General features: G+C 32.7%; 1 protein-coding gene across 16 annotated transcripts in view; it reads right to left on the reverse strand.

The window, feature by feature from the left end:
• The window catches only part of alpha-Catr (alpha-catenin related), a 771,880-nt gene that overhangs the window by 394,917 nt on the left and 356,963 nt on the right, over window positions 1-20,000 (reverse strand). For 13 of the 16 annotated variants that reach the window (XR_010849226.1, XM_067081097.1, XM_067081080.1 and 10 more), the window contains exon 2: window positions 4,187-4,231. The exons of the other annotated variants lie outside the window; for them this stretch is intronic. Coding sequence is in view for 12 of the 13 variants with exons in the window: in XM_067081097.1 (XP_066937198.1) it covers window positions 4,187-4,231 (45 nt within the window). In the remaining variant the exon portion in view is untranslated. The remainder of the gene's footprint in view (window positions 1-4,186; window positions 4,232-20,000) is intronic. 16 annotated transcript variants of the gene reach the window in all.

Raw genomic sequence — 20,000 nt, forward strand, 5'->3', positions numbered from 1 at the left:
TTAAATAAGATTCCCTTAATTTAGGCAACGCTAGGAAGGTTTGCCTATACTATCACCTCAGTAGATAAGTTCAAAAATATCATGAACCGCTACAAAACTGTAAGACAAATGAATAACAAAAATATAAATTGCCCTCGAAACCTAGACTTCCCAATCGACAAACAGCAAAGCTCCTAAACGAAGTATCTGCCAGAGCAGAAAATTATGATACAGGATCACATTCTGTTAGGGGATTTATTTATTTATCAATTCAATAGCTATTTGTCAACATGAATACTAAGGTGCGAACAATCATACTAATGGCTCCTCATAAGTCAAGAGACAGGGACAATACCAGTTAAACTGTCATTTAAAGAGGTAAAAGGACTGTCTTCCGACTGGTTAAATTATCATTTAAAGATATAAACGGACTATTTTTCCGACTGGTTGAATTGGTATTTTAAGAGTTAAACAAACTGTTTTCCAGTTGTTTGGATTTTCATTTAAAAAGATAAATGGGTTGGTTTTCCGCCTGGTTGAATTGTCATTTAAGGAGATGAACGGACTGTCTTCCGATTGGTTAAATTGTCATTTAAAGAGATAAACGGGCTGTTTCCGCTTGGTTAAATTGTCTTTCAAAGAGATAAACGGGCTGTCTTCCGATTGGTTAAACTGTCATTTAAAGAGATAAACGGGCTGTTTCCGCTTGGTTGAACTGTCTTTCAAAGAGATAAACGGGCTGTCTTCTGATTGGTTAAACTGTCATTTAAAGAGTTAAACGAACTGTTTTCCAATTGACTGGATTGTCTTTTAAAGAGATAAACGGGCTGTTTTCCGCTTGGTTGAATTGTCATTTAAGGAGATGAACGGACTGTCCTCCGATTGGTTGAATTGTCATTTAAAGAGTTAAAGGAACCACCTCCCGATTGTATGGGTTGTCCTTTAAAAAGATAAACGAACTGTCTTTTGATTAACTGAACTGTTATGTAAAGAGATAAACTGACTGACTCCCGATTGGTTGAATTGTCATTTAAAGAGATAAACGGACTGTATCCCATTGGCTGATCATTACGTCAAAATTGTCGCGGTTATCCGCATTAAAGCCTCTTTCAACCAAATTCCCAGAGTCCCTGACACACAGGCACTAGAACAACAATGGTGACTAAATTTCTCCTTCAAAGAGAGAAACAATCAAAGTTCGCAGAGGGCACAATAAGCAAAACGAATAAAAAAAAAATACTTTCTTTCCTTTCCGCAGTCTATTATTTTTCTCCGTCCCAGAAACGCGAAGCAAAGCTTTTTCAGACGCTTCACATTTGCATAAAAAAAAAACAATTGTAATCTTTGGAAAGCCATTCATACAAAATGGAAAGTCGGAGATCAAAGAATCTAAGCCTTCTTTAGGCGCAGAAGTAAAGATTTCCGTAATACGCGTAAAGATTTCCAAGGGAAAAATCGCTCAAACGTACTGGGTGCGTAAGCACTTTTCTTTCCACTTGTAAAACTCTTTGTGTTTCCATTAGACTTTTGTAAATAACGGATAATAGGAAATTCTCTGTAGCAGAAAATGCAAGCAGAAAATGTTCATGTTTTCCTTCTTGATTCTATCTAACAATCAAAAGAATATCACGCCGCTTGAATTAAAAGGAAAATTAACATATAAATAAAACAAACGTTCATAAAATATAGTGAAGACCGCTTTGCTGCACTCAGAAAATGACTAAAAATAGTCAAGTCTGTGAAGAAACTTTTACTATTTCCATTAATTCTTACAGTGAATGTGAAGTAAGATTGCTTTAGTAAATTAAATTGACCACATGATGTTTTATTTCGACCACTTATCATATTTAAAAAGGATACAGATCCACAAGAAAGAAGAAAAACAAAGATAACTGACAGTAAATTAATATTGCTGAGAACGGGGAGATCGGTCCAGACGAGATATTCAATGAAAAAAAGGAAAAAGAAAAATAGAAGGCAAATAGTCTTATGAGAATCAATAACACTACTGCATCACTCTCTCTCTCTCTCTCTCTCTCTCTCTCTCTCTCTCTCTCGTCATTCTTTCCAAAGTTTTAGGAATATCCTCCTATTCAGGGAATTCGCCAGTGGTCTGGTAAAACTAAGGTATACTCTTTTTTAACCTAGACTTTCAAAACATAAGACGATATTTAGAATAATGCAATCATGCTACAACAACAATCTCCCAATACCTACTACCATCTCTCTCTCTCTCTCTCTCTCTCTCTCTCTCTCTCTCTCTCTCTCTCTCTCTCTCTCAAACTGTTGAGAGTCTGAAGAATACTAGCTCCCAAGTATGGATAAATCTAAACGTGCATCATTAACAAATAAAAATTATTAACATACCCTAATTCTTGCGTTACTGAACATATTTTAAAATTATCAAATCACATTCTTGAATCCTGCATTACTCCATATAGTTGAAATGATTAAATCACATTCCTGAACAATGTATTATTAAACCTGCGTTTAAACTGGTAAAGCATATTCCTAAATCCTACATTACTAAACATATGTTGCAATGATTAAATCACATTCTTGAATCCAGCATTACTAATAATACGTTGAAATGTTTAAATCTTATTCCTGAATCCTGCATTACTTAACATACTTTGAAATTATTAAATCACAATCTTAAATCCTGCATTTCTAAACACACGTTAAAATGATTAAACCACATTCTTGAATCCTGCATAACTAAACATACGTTGAAATCATTAAATCATACTGACATACCTGCAGCCCATGACGAATAGCAGTGCTACCCACGTGAAAAACAGGTATTATAAAAACTTGATAAGAGCCAAGGTGGCGCAAACGTCGTGAATCGATACGAGTCTAAGGTTCATGTGGGTACATATCGGTAAACTTAGACCGGTTCATTCACAGCTATGCTGCTCTCTTTGAATTATATCTGAGGGGTAGTGAGCCCACACGTGAAAAGTCATGACAGCTACTTATACCTCATGAGAGCATAAGGAAAAAATAAATAAATGAACAAATAAGCAGACGATTCTGATGAATTTTTGGGCTGACGATGGTGGTAGAAATCTTTTCTTAAGTCATTTAATGAATCCCAATATTGAATTATGAATTTCACTTACTTTTGTCCCTGGATGTACCTGACTGAAACATGTCTGTACCTTTGATGGATAAATTCGGACGCTATCATTTACTAACAATTGTACATTTCGCGGGTAAATTACTAGAATTGATTATTCAAGTATCTGGCAGAATAAATTTACATCATGCAGGTACACTTAAATTTACCAAAAACTATTATAGCACAACTTTACTTTATCACATTCACAGGATTCTTTATAAAAAAGATAGGCAAAAGTTACATTCCATACTCCACTTACAGCTCGATATCTTATAAAGACCTTCCAAAGACAAAGAAATAAGAAATAACATTAGGCTGTTGGTTTTAAAGGAGAAAATAATATTTGATATTTCTTTTATGTTGCGCATAAATAGACACATTTAATGGAGCACCAATAAATACTTTCATTTCAAACAAATGGATGTAAATTTCATAGTCCACTACCAGTCCCATACTATTTCATTGTAATGATGAACGAAAATCAAAATATAACGCCTTAATGGTACGACTGCAGTTTCACGTTGAGAATTTTACAACTGATTAAAATATAACTATACATTCCATTCTAATAGCAAATTTTCTCCTGAAAGCAAGAAATGCATATTCATAAAATTTCATACATAAAAAGCATGTTACTTTGATGAAGCCCCTTATCAAATCGAATGAATGATACTTTTAAGGAGGCTTGCATACACTTGCATAAATAAGCTAGTTGTATCATATTCAAATTAAGTGATAAATTTCAGTACATTATACACGGTCTAGCTAAAACTTAAGATAAGTCCAACTACACGAAATACAATCTCAACAGATACCAGAGTATTTCTACTAATGATGGCTTCAATGCCCAACATTAATACCAATAACCTATAGCAATTCTACAGTCAGGAATAAACCATCTCTCCATAGTAGCTTAAATACTGTTTACTTCTTAAGGCATGACTGGAGATTCTAAGTAAGCTTGTACTTGTAAAAAGTCTGAAGATTCATACTTTTACTTATGAAGTATTTTACCCTAATATTCTACTGTAAATCTACTTACAACACTTTACTTGAAAATTATCGTTTGCTTATGTTACTTACGCCATCGCCTATCTCCCTATATCTGATTATCTCTCTACCAAAAAGCTGTAAAAAACATGAAAAATATATTGAAATATCACAAAAAACCGAAATGTCTACTGTTTCCTTTAAATAAAAACAAAAATACAGGGAAAAAAAGTAAACAAACATGGCCATAAAATCATCGTCATAAGAATGATGCCATAAGTTAATACATGAAACCAAAGGAAGGTAAATAACAGGATAAAATAACATACAAGAAAGCTAATAGAGACATGGTCAAAGTATAGGTGCCTATACGTCTCTGTGTACGAATAAGTAATAATATATATTGATAAGGTGGCGCATGCAAACACACGGCTGCCTGTATAAGTACATACAGACATTTCAGAAGCACATCCAAAATCACACATATATAAAGCACATTGTCATATTGTATATCACACTGACTACCAAATTTTTGTATCTATCTATCTATTTATAAGTGATGAATGGCACATAAGTATTGTCACTGATTTCCAGTTTCATTACCAATTGAATTTGTTTGAATTCACAGAAAAATCTTTCAACAGAGAAGAATGTTACATTTCATGAACTTGCTTTAAGGGAAAAAATTCACAATTAGTCACTAACTAAACATAACATGTTATACAGACAGTAGAAAAAGAAATCATTATTAAAACATCAACATCTACTACTATTACTGCTGCTAGTGCTGATAACATGACACTGACTAATTGCAGGCATTAGTCACCAGTAAATACGAAAAAATTGTATATAGGCATTATTTAAATAATAACAATACCAACACAAACTCTAACAGAAATAATCGTAATAAGATTCACTACTACTACTACTACTACTACTACTACTACTACTACTACTACTACTACTACTACTACTACTACTAATAATAATAATAATAATAATAATAATAATAATAATAATATAGTAACGAAGATAACATGAAAAATATCTCATCGCAAAAATAATCGATAACGTATTTACACAACCAAGAAAGAATATGGAGCACATTTCTAATCTACTGGGTGCATGGATTAATTGTTGCTATCAATGACACAATAAAAATTACTATTTCAAATAACGTAAAGTGAACTCCATTTCTTATATTAGGCAAGAACCTCAAACAAAGTGACTAAAAATCATTCCTATGAACATTCCTATAAAGATTCCTATAAATGGAATGATCCTTATATGGATACTGCCCACATAACAGACACAAATAAGAAAATGCTATATTTCTTTGATTTTGTTCATTATGTTTATATATATATATATATATATATATATATATATATATATATATATATATATATATATATATATATATAGGGATTAAACAGTGGGAGTCTAGTGGTCTAGACACACTGGCCACGTGTCATAGGCATAGGCATTGGGACCTGTCCCCACTGGCTGTCGGCCTAAGAAACAGGAGATCAGAGCCTGCCCTATGAGCCTACAGAGGCCCAGGAGGACTTTAACATTAATACATTCACACACATTATATATATATATATATATATATATATATATATATATATATATATATATATATATATATATATATATATATATATATATATGTATATATATAATGTGTGTGATGAAGAAGCACATAAGTGTGCGTATATAAGATATCTAAGCTATAGGACACATTAAAGAAATATAAAACTTCTGCTAGTACAATCAGTAGTAAGCAACAGAGACAGTAATAATTTCATATCTAATGAAACATTACCCAAAACTGAATACGGTTTCCAGAAGAAGCATAACATTTTTCGGATTCTTCTCTTTTCCTACCAAGAAGTTCCAAGGTGAGAATCAACGCACAAATACAAAAAAAAAAAAAAAAAAAAAAGGTATGAGAGAAAAGAGCCCTCATTCGCTGACGAGAAACGCCCATGATAGGATGAGGTTGTTTCAAAGACCGTTCGTTGGCTTTCTCGATATAAAAGTAACTATGAGGAGGTTGTTACAAAGACCTTTCACTGACTTTCTTAATATAAAACTAACTATGAGGAGTTTGTTTCAAAGACCGTTCACTGACTTTAATATAAAAGTAACTATGAGGTTGTTTAAATGATCTTTCACTGATTTTCTTAATATAAAAATAACTATGAGGAGGTTTTTCAAAGACCGTTCACTGACTTTCTTAATATAAAAATAACTATGAGGAGGTTTTTTCAAAGACCGTTCACTGACTTTCTTAATATAAAAATAACTATGAGGAGGTTTTTTCAAAGACCGTTCACTGACTTTCTTAATATAAAAGCAACTATGAGGAGGTTGTTTCAAAGACCGTTCACTGACTTTCTTAATATAAAAATAACTATGAGGAGGTTTTTCAAAGACCGTTCACTGACTTTCTTAATATAAAAATAACTATGAGGTTTTTCAAAGACCGTTCACTGACTTTCTTAATATAAAAATAACTATGAGGAGGTTTTTCAAAAGACCGTTCACTGACTTTCTTAATATAAAAATAACTATGAGGAGGTTTTTTTTTCACTGACTTTCTTAATATAAAAATAACTATGAGGAGGTTTTTCAAAGACCGTTCACTGACTTTCTTAATATAAAAATAACTATGAGGACGTTGTTTCAAACGGTCCTGGTTGTTTCGGCCGTAAGTCACTTTGGCCGTAACATCCAAAACAATGTAAGACGTTATGTTTATGATATTTATCGTTATGTTTATGGTATTTACCGTTATTATTTTATGTTTTGCGTACATCCCCAAGGGGCTGGTACTAAACACGGCGCCCATTTTGCACGTAAACGTGCTTGCGGCCTAAATGTCTTACGGCCGAAACGACCCGAACTCGTTTCAAAGACCGTTCACTGACTTTCTTAATATAAAAATAACTATGAGGAGGTTGTTTCAAAGACCGTTCATTGACTTTCTTGGTAAAAAAAGTAAATATGAAGAGGTTGTTTCAAAGACCAGTCATTGACTTTCTTAATATAAAAATAACGATGAGGATGTTGTTTCAAAGACTGTTCACTGAATTCTTGATATTAAAGTAACTATGAGGAAGTTGTTTCAAAGACCGTCCATTGGCTTTCTTAATATAAAAAATAACTATGAGAAGGTTGTTTCAAAGATTTTTCCGCTGACTTTCTTAATATAAAAATAACTATGAGGAGGTTGTTTCAAAGACTGATCATTGGCTTTCTTGGTGTAAAAGTAACTATGAGGATGCTGTCTCAAAGAACATTCATTGCGTTTCTCGATATAAAGTAACTATGAGGAAGTTGCTTCAAAGACCGCTCACTGACTTTCTTAATATAAAGGTAAAAGTGACTATGAGGAGGTTTTTTCAAAGACCATTCATTGGTTTTCTTGGTATTAAAGTAACTATGAAAAGGTTGTTTCAAAGATTTTCAGTTGACTTCTTTAACATAAAAATAACTATGAGGAGGTTATTTCAATGACTGTTTATTGGCTTTCTTGGTATAAAAGTAACTATGAGGAGGTTGTTTCAAAGACCGTCCATTATCTTTCTAAGTATAAAAGTAACTATGCGCAACAGAAAAAAGTAACTAAAAGGAAAACGAAGTCATGTTGCAAATGGGTCACATGAATAGCACTTGGTATAGAGAATTGGCCACCAGTACATATATATATAGGACATGAAAAACCGACTACGAGGAAAAGAGGTGGAGATAGGTCATTCACAGAGTTATCTAAATAGGGAATGGAAAAAATAGGACACTGGAGAACTTATTTCACGGAAGAAAATGTAATATGCATTTACTGATCTTTTAACCTGTGCAATTCAGATAGTCCAAGGGAATTTTACCCCTTGATTAAATTTGCTGTTGCCTAGATATCTGGATCCTTAGGGTCGGGACCCACATTGGAATGTTTGTGTTTGAATATTTTTAGAGGAACCTTTTATATACCACATTGCAATGAATTATATATAACAGGTTATATATAATTCATTGGGTACATATTATCCAATAATCGAAATACTTTCATTCATACTGAATACAGTGGTAATGTTAAACTGCAGTTTTTATTTACATATCGCTGATTATTCTCCAAATCACCTGTAGTGTTTGTGCTTCCGTATGCCTTTTGAAACAGGGTGATGTTATTACCAACATTCAAATATAAACTGTTGTTACAACTACTATTGTTTTTGTTGTTTTTCACTGGCACTATTTTTCACCATAAAGTTTTCATTATTCCTTGTCCTCATAGCAACTGTTATTTACAGTTCCTTACTACTTCTCGTGATAATGATAATATATATATATATATATATATATATATATATATATATATATATATATATATATATATATATTATATATATATGTATATATATATATATATATATATATATATATATATATATATATATATATATATATATATATATATATATATATATATATATATATATACGAACATCCTAACACTACAATATAAAACGCACATATCTAGGCCGCACCTTTTTCCATGAGTTAAGATCACCGAATTTTCTCCCCCTTGTTCTCGCCTCGTCCTAACAATCAACGGCATTTCCTTTCCAAACCTCCACACAGTTTCTTTTCCATTTCTAGCACCCCACAAAGCCCCTTCCTTTCAATTTCCTCCTATTCCCCTAGAGAGAGAGAGAGAGAGAGAGAGAGAGAGAGAGAGAGAGAGAGAGAACGATGCCACCAGCCTCCTCGTCCCCTTCTAAAAGCGGACGGTCACCCAAGCTGACACTTCTCATATCCTGACTCTCAAGGGCGTCAAGGCTTGAAAGTCTACGGGGATCCCCCGATCTATTTCACTACCACATTTATTTAGGTCTCTCGCGCCTCCTTCGAACCTGGAGGTAATACCAAACGAGTTTCGAGATGGTGAACCCTTTTCCTCTTCTATTTTATATGTCTGTCCCTCTCCTAAGTTCTCATTTACACAACCAAGAGGGTAAACCTTTTCCTTTTTTTTCGGTCTGTCCTTCTCGCAAGTTTCTCCTCACATACTCGATTATTCATGATGTTACATCCCTTTTTTAATTCCACTTATAATTGGAAGCTCTCTTTCGTCTCCCAGCTATTATGTAAAATTGAACCATATTCTCGTAGACAAAAGTTTGTCTTATTTTTCTTTTGTCTGTCCTATCCGTCATTTTTACATAACCCGTTTTCTTTGTGGCCTGTCTTTTACTTTCTCTATTTAGGTCATTCTGGATGACCTCTTCATCATGATTAGTTTTTCATGTCCTGTTTACTGGTACCCAATTCTCTACACGAGGAAGGCCTACTATTCATATAGCCCATTTGTAATTTAACCTCTTTTTCATAATGGCTACTATCACATCTATCTCATAGCTCTCCGCTGCCTATTTAAAAAAAATTGAAGAGAAACAGACATCATATTTTCTAATACTACTGACTATATTCATTTGTTCATATCTGCTTGGTTATTTTAATATACATAACAATTCTCTACGAACATTATTCGAAATCAAATCATAAGAAGGCAGGAATAACACAAGAATGACAAAAGTCCATAGGGAGTGAATGAAATGGTAATATTCAGTTAAATCTCGTTAACAGAACACATTCCAACATCAAGGGTTATCATTAACATTACAGAGGGAAACTTCGTTATAAAATATGTTACAGTAAAAGTTGTATCATATACCATTGCCAATTTGCTCAGGGAAGCCTTGTTTACAACACTGATTCAACCACGACTCATGTCTAGACAAACAAAATATAGACTAAACAAAGAGGTAATAGAAATCACACTGATTATTACATCTGCATAAGAACTAAAATATGAATTTTCCGCATGTCTATTAACCATTTTTGTTTAGAGAAAAGTCTTCGTTACTTTTCTTTCAAAACATGCAAATGACAGGCTGTCCTATCATCTACTATAAAAAAAATCAGACACGAATCTCCCTGAATTATTATCCGATCAAGAAAATTATTTGAAAAAAGATAATTTATAGAATGCTCTACGCACGCACATATATATATATATATATATATATATATAATATATATATATATATATATATATATATATATATATATATATATATATATATATATATATATATATATATATATATATATATATAAATGTTTCATAAATTTCTACTACGAACGATGAAATATATTATTGGATTAAGTATAACATCATTATGTAAACCAAAGCCACGGATTTTTAAAACTGGCAAAACTACACTAACTTTGCAATGCCATCGAATAAAATAACTATCAAGCAAAGTCATTTGAATAGGAGAATATCATCGATGTAAAAGAATAATCAAACAATATGAGTAACTGCACAGAAAGTGCACGTAAAAATTAGAAAAACATAAAAGAGATAAAACTTAAGCTAGAAAAAACATCTGTAGGAGAAGGCCAGGCAAATGGAGAGAGAGCCAACAGCAATATCGAACATAACATGAACGAAACATGTGTCAAAATTTTCGGGCCTGAGGTTCATCCAGTGAATACCGTTCTCTTCACGAGTAAACAGAGGATAGATATTCATGGAGGAACGGATAGAGCAGGAAGCATTCATCAAAAATGTGTAGTGAAGTATTAGATAGCAGATGAGGTTATCATGGTGGAGGAAATCAAGTGAGACACTTCCAGGAAGAAATATTAACATGGAAACTGAATTCAGACGATATTTACATTTGGAATAGTGTAAAAATAGCAATCTTCGTAGATAATTGATCAAAAATGCACAGGTGAAGTACCAGATAGCAGATGAGGTTATCAAAGTGAAGGAAATAAACCGGGATACTTCAAGGAAGAAATATTTACTTGAAAATTCCATACAGAAGATATTTTCATACGGAATAGTGCAAAAATAGTAATTTTCGTAGATGATTGGAGCAATGTTTGTTAGAAACAAATACGGAAGAAATATCACAGAAGCATCATTCCCATGTGAACCATGTAATAAAGAAATTCTCGGAAAAGGCTTTCAATATGGAAATAAATAAATCGAGAAATTTCACCGAGTAGAATACTTTCACAAGAAAAATTCATAGGATGAAATTTATATAAGATGTAGGATACAATAACAAAATTTCACACAGAAACTGATGTATCAAGAAATGGCTATGAGGAAATAAAGGAGAGAAGTAATTTTCATGAAGACATTGTAAAGAGAACACATGTTAAGACACAGAATCAGGGAACTCTATAAAAGCAAATGAACAATAAAAGGGGTCTTGAAAATGGCAAAGATGAAAGAACTTTTCATATTAAAATGAACAGGAGAACTCTTCAAAAGAAAATGAATGAGAAATCTTTAGGAGGATAAAAAGATAATGAGAAAACTTAATATAAAAATGAATCAAAGAAGAAAAGCTCACAAAGAAAAGGCCACAAGAAAAGAACTTTTCATATGAAAACGGAACAGGGAGAGAAATCTAAAAATATTAACACGAGAAGAAATCCACCAGGATGTGTATATATATATATAATGTATGTATGTATGTATGTATATACATTATATATACAAATATATATAGATATATACACACACACACACACATATATATATATATATATATATATATATATATATATATATATATATATATATATATATATATATATATATATATAATATATCTATAATATATATATATATATATATATATATATATATATATATATATATATATATATATATATATATATATATATATAAAAAGAGAACTTTGCCATAAAATAAGCGCCAAGAACCCATAAAATAAATAACCACAGTCGATACAGAAAAAAACAAAAAAAATAGAATAAGAGACAAAAAATACTGTTTGGGACAGACATAAACTATATATGGAAATTGTTCTGCAAACTGGAGACTCGAACTAAAGAGATTCCAAGTTAAACAGGAGGAGCCTTGTCCTCCGGGTTGTCCGACTTGGAATGCCTGTTATTCCTTGCATTCCAGCCGTCTCTTCAAAAACTTCCGTGACAAACAGCATGGAACGTCGCTGGAACTCCGGCACACGGAAATTCATAACCCTAACTGGTACGCCGAGTGGATTTCTTCTATTTTACTGAATGAAAGTTATGGGGAATGCTGTGACTGCACGCGAAGCGAAGCCATTCTTGTAATTGAATAGGTGAGCAATACATGCGTACGTATACGAGCACACCTTTATTTATATAGATATACATGCATTATGTATATGTATATATATATATATATATATATATATATATATATATATATATATATATATATTTTATTTATGTAAATGTATATAAGTGTGCTGGTATATGTATGTATGTACGTATGCATGTATGTACGTATATATGTATTCCTTAAAAGAATGCCTTCGCTGACTTGCAGTCATGGCACTTCCCATATACATACATACATACATACATACATACATACATACATACATACATACATATATATCTATATATATATACAGTATTTATATGTGTGTGTATACATATATATAATGCATGTATATAAATTCTACCAAACAGAAAAGATAAGCAAAAATAACAATACAGTCTTGTCACGTCTTAAACTATAAAAAAAAAAATTAAATAAAAGCTTCATCCTAAGAATGCAATGCAACGTGCAAACCATAATGTTATTTTCCGCCGCATTTCACTACATGTCACGGCGGGGCGCACCTTGATTCGGACAAGAAAGGTGATATGGCTTTCCTAACTTTGCACAATTCACCTGAGAGGTTTCGGATCACGAAAAATCCTCGGAGTTCCGAGGATTTTTGCTTACGTACTGGGAATAAGAAGGCTATAAGGTTAGAATGGAAGAACGGAGAACTGGTAAAGATGGAGGGATATAAATTTAAAACGAGTGAGTTGGATTAACATACTTAATAATATTTTTAGCTATGAGGCTATAAAGGTATTTGGAATAGGCCCAGCAGACTGACAAAAATGAGACTACCTTCTAAGATCAAACAGTACAAGAGAATAGACAATAAAACAAGAACAGAGTGTTTAGTGACAAATTTAAAAACCCGAGAGTTGAACACCACACAGTGCTAAAGAAAGATTTTGTAAATTAAAACCGAAAATAATAAAGGACGTGTTAATATATTTATTAAAAAGCAGTTTTTTCTTCAATTAATCTACGAGTATATAACAAGTGGCTTGTCTCTCACTTCCTGGGAAAAGATGGTATGTAGTCGTTAGCCCATGAAATTTCTCACGGCTGCAAATGCCAACACTTTATAATACCCCCTTTCTCACATTATTTTCGGGAAATCGAAACCGACTGGATCCTGATTCTTAATAAATATACAGCTTCAGTTTCCCTTACTCTCAGATAAAATTACTCACTAAAAAATTGGGACAACCTCCATAAGATATTAAAGTAAAATATAACTGTCGGTTCAAAGAAAAGTTCCCGTATTGGAGCAATAGACTTTTACACATCAGTATGCCTTGCCTTGTGCGCCTTATCCAGGAATGAAGATTCTTCGAAGTGACTCACTGGATCCCAGCTTACAATGCCGTTTATTTTTTTTTTACTTTTCATTCTTTCCCTCTTGTCCTCAATTCGGCTTCAGTATTTTCCTCTCTATATAAAATATAAATCGATATCGCAGATCAAGATGTTCAATCAGTCGTACATTTCGAACAATGTTTTGAAACATTCAGGAAATGATTTCAACACATATGTATGCATAAGCCAAAGGGCCAAATATGCCCATACATAAATAACTACTGTCTTGAGCCCACACAAACATACACACATGCATATAAATTTACACACACACATACATATATATATATATATATATATATATATATATATATATATATATATATATATATATATATATATATATATGTGTGTGTGTGTGTGTGTGTGTGTGTGTGTGTGTGTGTTTGTATATGTGTATACACACACATACACACACACACACATATATATATATATATATATATAATGTATATACATATACACACACACACACACAGCATCCCTTTCGCCTGACCATATATTCGTCTCAATCTTTCTCTCTTCTTTACAATGTAATTCTTGGTCTCAGTCTATCCTCTGTTTACTTTGACATTATTATTATCCGGACAAAAGGACACGAATCCCTCCGAATTAATTTTCCAGGGTCATTCGTGGTGTGGATATTGATAGCTATAACGTAATTCATTAATACAAATTTTATACAGAAATAGCATGTAAAACAGATTATACTACGAAAAAGTGCACATGATATTTATTTATTTAAATATTTATTTAAATATATATATATATATATATATATATATATATATATATATTATATATATATATATATATATATATATATATATATATATATATATATATATATATATATATATATATATATATATGTATATGTATGTATGTATGTATGTATGTATGTATGTGTGTATGCATATGAGAGAGAGAGAGAGAGAGAGAGAGAGAGAGAGAGAGAGAGAGAGAGAGAGAGACTCACCATAATACAGCTGGTTTGTGCCAGCACAACTATTGCCTTAGAGCTTTCCGCAAGAGTGGTTAGGTGTAAAAGGAATTAGGAGGACTGTTGTGGACCTCCGGACTGGCACAACACAACAGAGATCTCTTAATTGCATGCAACATACTCAATACATTTGGTGTTGAAAATTAATCAGCTGATTCTCTCTCTCTCTCTCTCTCTCTCTCTCTCTCTCTCTCTCTCTCTCTCTCTCTCATCCCATTATCTCTGTTATGATCAATTATCAAATATTTTACCAATTACTAAATACGAAAATCATTTCTAATATTCCCTTTCCCTCTCTCTCTTCGTAATTACGTTCTCTTTTTACTTCATTCCTTACACGGGAAAACTTTTACTTCTTACCCAAAAACCCTTCTTTCTCGCTGACCTTTAATGTGTTAACCCAATTCTCCAGGTTCCGAGATTTCAAGAAATGCCGTTGTAATTTAGTGGTTGCGTGTGTGTGTGCGTGTATGTATGCAAGTGTGTATATATATATATATATATATATATATATATATATATATATATATATATATATATATATATATATACTGTATACACATATATATATATATACTGTATATATATATACATATATATATATATATACTATATATATATATATATATATATATATATATATATATATATATATATATATATATATATATATATATATATATATATATATAATATATATATATATATATATATATATATATATATATATATATATATATATATATATATATACATACTGTATATATATATTTTATATATATGAATAAGTGCCTATCTGGTTGCCTAATATCTATATGTATTACAGTCTAAAACTAATTTGAACCTCACGGGAAAACGAATGTCCAGACGACATTCAAAACCGCTTTCGATCTCCGCTGTAGCCCATGTGAAGGCTCCTTTCCATTTTTCTACATTTATGTGATCTGAAATTGAGGGTGTCAAGCTAAGCACTGAAGGGGCACTTCAGGCCATTCAGCGCTTAAGAGGGTGAAAAGGGGGAGGTGATGTGGTCGGACAGCAAGATAAAGAGATCCACAAAATAAAGGAGATGAAGTACAAGCATCTAAAGGTAGAACTGTTAAAATGTAATAGTTAAGACAATCTAGACAGCAAGACAGGAGAAAGGAATTGGGAACGGAGATAATTCCGAGGCTAAACAGTGAGTGCAGCCAGGGCCCAAAGGGACGCAGCAGACGAATCTTTTTTTTCCCGTCTCTTTCTCTACACGCTAAGGTGCTTGTTTATCACATTACACTAACTTTATGGAATTAACAACGAACGCCTCCTATGTAAACTTCCTAAGGCGAGAATTTTTTCCTTACGCCCACATTTTCCTTGTTTCTTAATAAGGTTTAAAGCAGGGCTGTTCTAAAATGATTTCCTATTAAGTGATACACGCACATATACATACATATAGGATTTACATGTAATACATGCATACATATAAGGATGCATATTTACGGGTATACGTGCGATGTATATATGTATGTATGTATGTATGTATGTATGTATGTATGTATGTATATATATATATATATACACACATATATATGTATATATATATATATATATATATATATATATATATATATATATATATATATATATATATATATATATATATATATATATATATGCACACACTTCAAAGCCCTGAAAGAAAATACATGATGCTTGTGCCTAGGCACATGGAGTGGATGAGACTCTATGGAGGCTTCATACACAAGATATACATCATTGTAAAACGTCAACATGAATGAGGAAGTCATTGCGGTAAAGTTTTTTTGTCTTCTGAAAATACTCATTCCGTTGGATGTATGTATGAATGAATGAAGCTTACAATTTAGACTATGAGGTCAAGCATAGGGGCTCTTTCGGCCACTCAGCGCTCAACACAGCGAAAAGAGGGAATGGTTGGGTAGCAAGATAAAGACTGTGAGGTTGGACAGCAAAATGGAAAAAAATAAGCGGTGCAGGAAGTAAAGTAAAAGACTATAAATGGCTAAAAAAAAAAAAATGGGGGAAATTTGCCTTCAGGAAAAACTTAGGTGCAAGATCAACCACTGGAAAAGTTATGTGAGATCATGTGACGATGAAGATAAACTTGATCAGAAATTGGAGGAAAGTGTCAAGGCAGAAGGATAATTCTGAGAATGTATTTTTTACCGAAAGGTGTTTGCTAGGATAACAAAGCGAGAGAAAGACACCAAAGATGGGGCGAGGAATGTGACAAAATCGTTTATTTCTCATTGGACGTCTTTCGTTTATTGTGAAAGAATGATGATGAAGGCCACAGAAATTACATACGGAGTTACCAACAGTGAAATTGCAAATATAAAATCTTTTGCAGGTAAATAGGGTATGATATAAGCATTAAAAGTATAGAAGACGACTGTGATACAATTACCAACAGTGAAATTGCAAATATAAAATCTTTTGCAGGTAAATAGGAAAAAATATAAAGAAGGATACAATACACGAAGGCAACTGAATACAGGAAAAAATGAAGCCAACGAGAAAGATGTGAAAACGAAAGTAAGCAAAACAAAACTGAATGAAGTTCTGAAGGAAGTAGGAAGAGAAGGAAGAGTTATTATTCCTCAGAAAAGAGCTCAGAGCAGGAGAGAAAGTTTAGGCATGAGGGATTTCACGTTCTGTGGTAATCCGAGACAAGGTTCGTGAATTTGAGATGAGTTTACGAAGGGGCTCTTGACAAAGAATTTCAATCAGAGCAAAAATATTAAACAAGAGGTATCAGGAGAATACAAGAAAGAATCTGCCGTCTATGATTAAATATCGAGCTCTAAAAGGACCGGAAAGTTGGATACGAAAAGAAATAACTGAGAGGGGAACGAGATTTCCATAACATTCGAGAAACCTATGATTGCCCATAAGTTTTCGAAGCTATAAATAAGAAGAGATCGAGTACCAATGACTTAAAATTAACTTTGGGAAGACTAACTGAAAACGTAATTCAGCTGTCCAATTTAAGGACCGTATCTTACTTACATGAGGGGCGCATATCTTAGTTCGTCCACATAACTGGTAGACAATACTTCTGAAACATTAAATAAATAATGCAGCACACTATCGTCCTTTACGAACAGACCAAAATTAAGGAGGCAATGCATTCTTCTCTTCATGGGCATATATGCCGCTTGACAATATTCTATTAAGCATTCTAAAAAGGTTTATAAAGCAGGTTTCTTTATCTAAATATATTCATAAAAAATGTCAAAGAAAAATCCGATGTTATATACGAAACAGACTGAGAAGGCCCTCCTCTATTATTTATTTAATTCCTTATTAGCAGCCTTCGTGAAAATTTCTTTAAACGTTAATCAAAATTTCGTTCGAGCAGACACGCAACGCGCTCATCATGAGCAGTGCTTTACATACACACACACACACACACACACACACACACACACACATACATATATATATATATATAATATATATATACATATATATATATATACACATATATATGTATATATATAAATAAATAGATATATACACATACATTTGTGTGCGTGTGTGTGTGGTATGTGTTGTTTTTTTTCCTGCCTCTTTTCCAAGAATCAAAAAATATGTGCCTTGTCAATACCTCCTCTATATAATTGCAATTCCTTTCCTCACTCATAAGAGTGCTTACACGGTCGGCTGTAGAGAGGTCTATCCAGCTCGGGACATCCAAATTTAAAAGACCAACAGATTTCCCTTTTCTTGAAACTGCTTTTCTCTATACTTTTTCTGCTTCTTTTTAGTCCCTGACATGATTTTCATCTAAAAGGGATAAAGGCCGGGGAAGGAATCTGAAGCCTTCTGCCTTCGTGCCACAAGGCTGAAATTCGCCCGAGGACTTGGCACTCTGTCAATTTGTTTTTGTGTTTCCTTCGACTTCTGTTTGGATTTGATAGTAATTGGACCACTCTATTTTTTTTTAATCGGTATTTATCTTTAATTACTTTCCTCCGTTGTCTGTACTTCATTTCGACTGATAGTCTCCAGTCCGTTTGTTGTGCTTCTTTCTTTTAGTTAGGTTTTTATTGCTTCTTTGGTGCATTTTTCATTAATACTTTTCATATTGTATCGAAGGTCAATAATACTGGAGTGTAACTCTCGATTACCATAGTTCTCTATTTCTTTTTTCTTTATTGCAAATTCTTTTTCCGCTTTTCCTCCCTTTCTCTTTTAATCTGCCTTCAATCTACATACCCTCTTTCTAATCTTGACCAATTCCCTCACCTTCTTTCATAAACCCCCTTTAGTCTTACTCTTTCTCCCACCTCCTCATCACTACTCCCTATTCTCGGCCTTGTTTACTTTTATCTCATATCTCCTAAACCCCCACCCCTTTCTCCTCCGTTTTTTCTCACCCGCTCATCGCCTCTCCTTCTCATCCTCAGACGTGTTTTTCGTCATTTTATGCGAATCAATGAACAGCGACCATTGTTGTTCAAGTGCCATTGCCAACCCCCATAACTCCCAACACCAACCGCAACCCCTTCCCAACACCCCTCAACCCCCTCCCAACCCCCTCAACTCCCCTCCCTCACTTTCAACACCCCTCCCTCTCTCTCAAACCCCCTACCTCTCTCTCAACCTTTCTCCTCCCGTGAACGATTCCTCCTCCATTCCCATTTTTTTTTTTTTGCTCCTCCAAACAGCATCTCCTTTCTTGAGTGGAAGGAGATCACCGGAACTCTTCATGTTCTCTCTCTCTCTCTCTCTCTCTCTCTCTCTCTCTCTCTTGACATATTGACGGAAACAACTTGACCTAAATAAAGCCGCGCCTGGCCAATCAATTAAGATATATACACCGTAAGACGTTTTCTCCTGCAGGGAACGTTTCTCTGCTAGGGGCTGATTTCGAGTTGGTTGATATTATGTTAATTTCTGAGGTACATTCATAAAACAAATACCGTGATTCTTAATAGTAAAATAAATAAAGAAATATACCAAAGCGTTTGAAAAAGAATCATTAAGAACACAAACAACTTTGAACAGTATGCATTAAAGCTTTAGGCATATACATACAGACATATTTATATATATATATATATATATATATATATATATATATATATATATATATATATATATATACATATATATGCATATATATACATATATCCACATACATACATATATATATATATATATATATATATATATATATATATATATATATATATATATATATATATATATATATATATATATATATATATATATTATAATGATATATCTTATGATATGTATATTTTCTATAAAATTAATATGTTTTCTGTGCTTTTGATATATTC

This window comes from Macrobrachium rosenbergii, chromosome 3 (assembly GCF_040412425.1).
Source record: "Macrobrachium rosenbergii isolate ZJJX-2024 chromosome 3, ASM4041242v1, whole genome shotgun sequence".
Taxonomy (NCBI): domain Eukaryota; kingdom Metazoa; phylum Arthropoda; class Malacostraca; order Decapoda; family Palaemonidae; genus Macrobrachium; species Macrobrachium rosenbergii.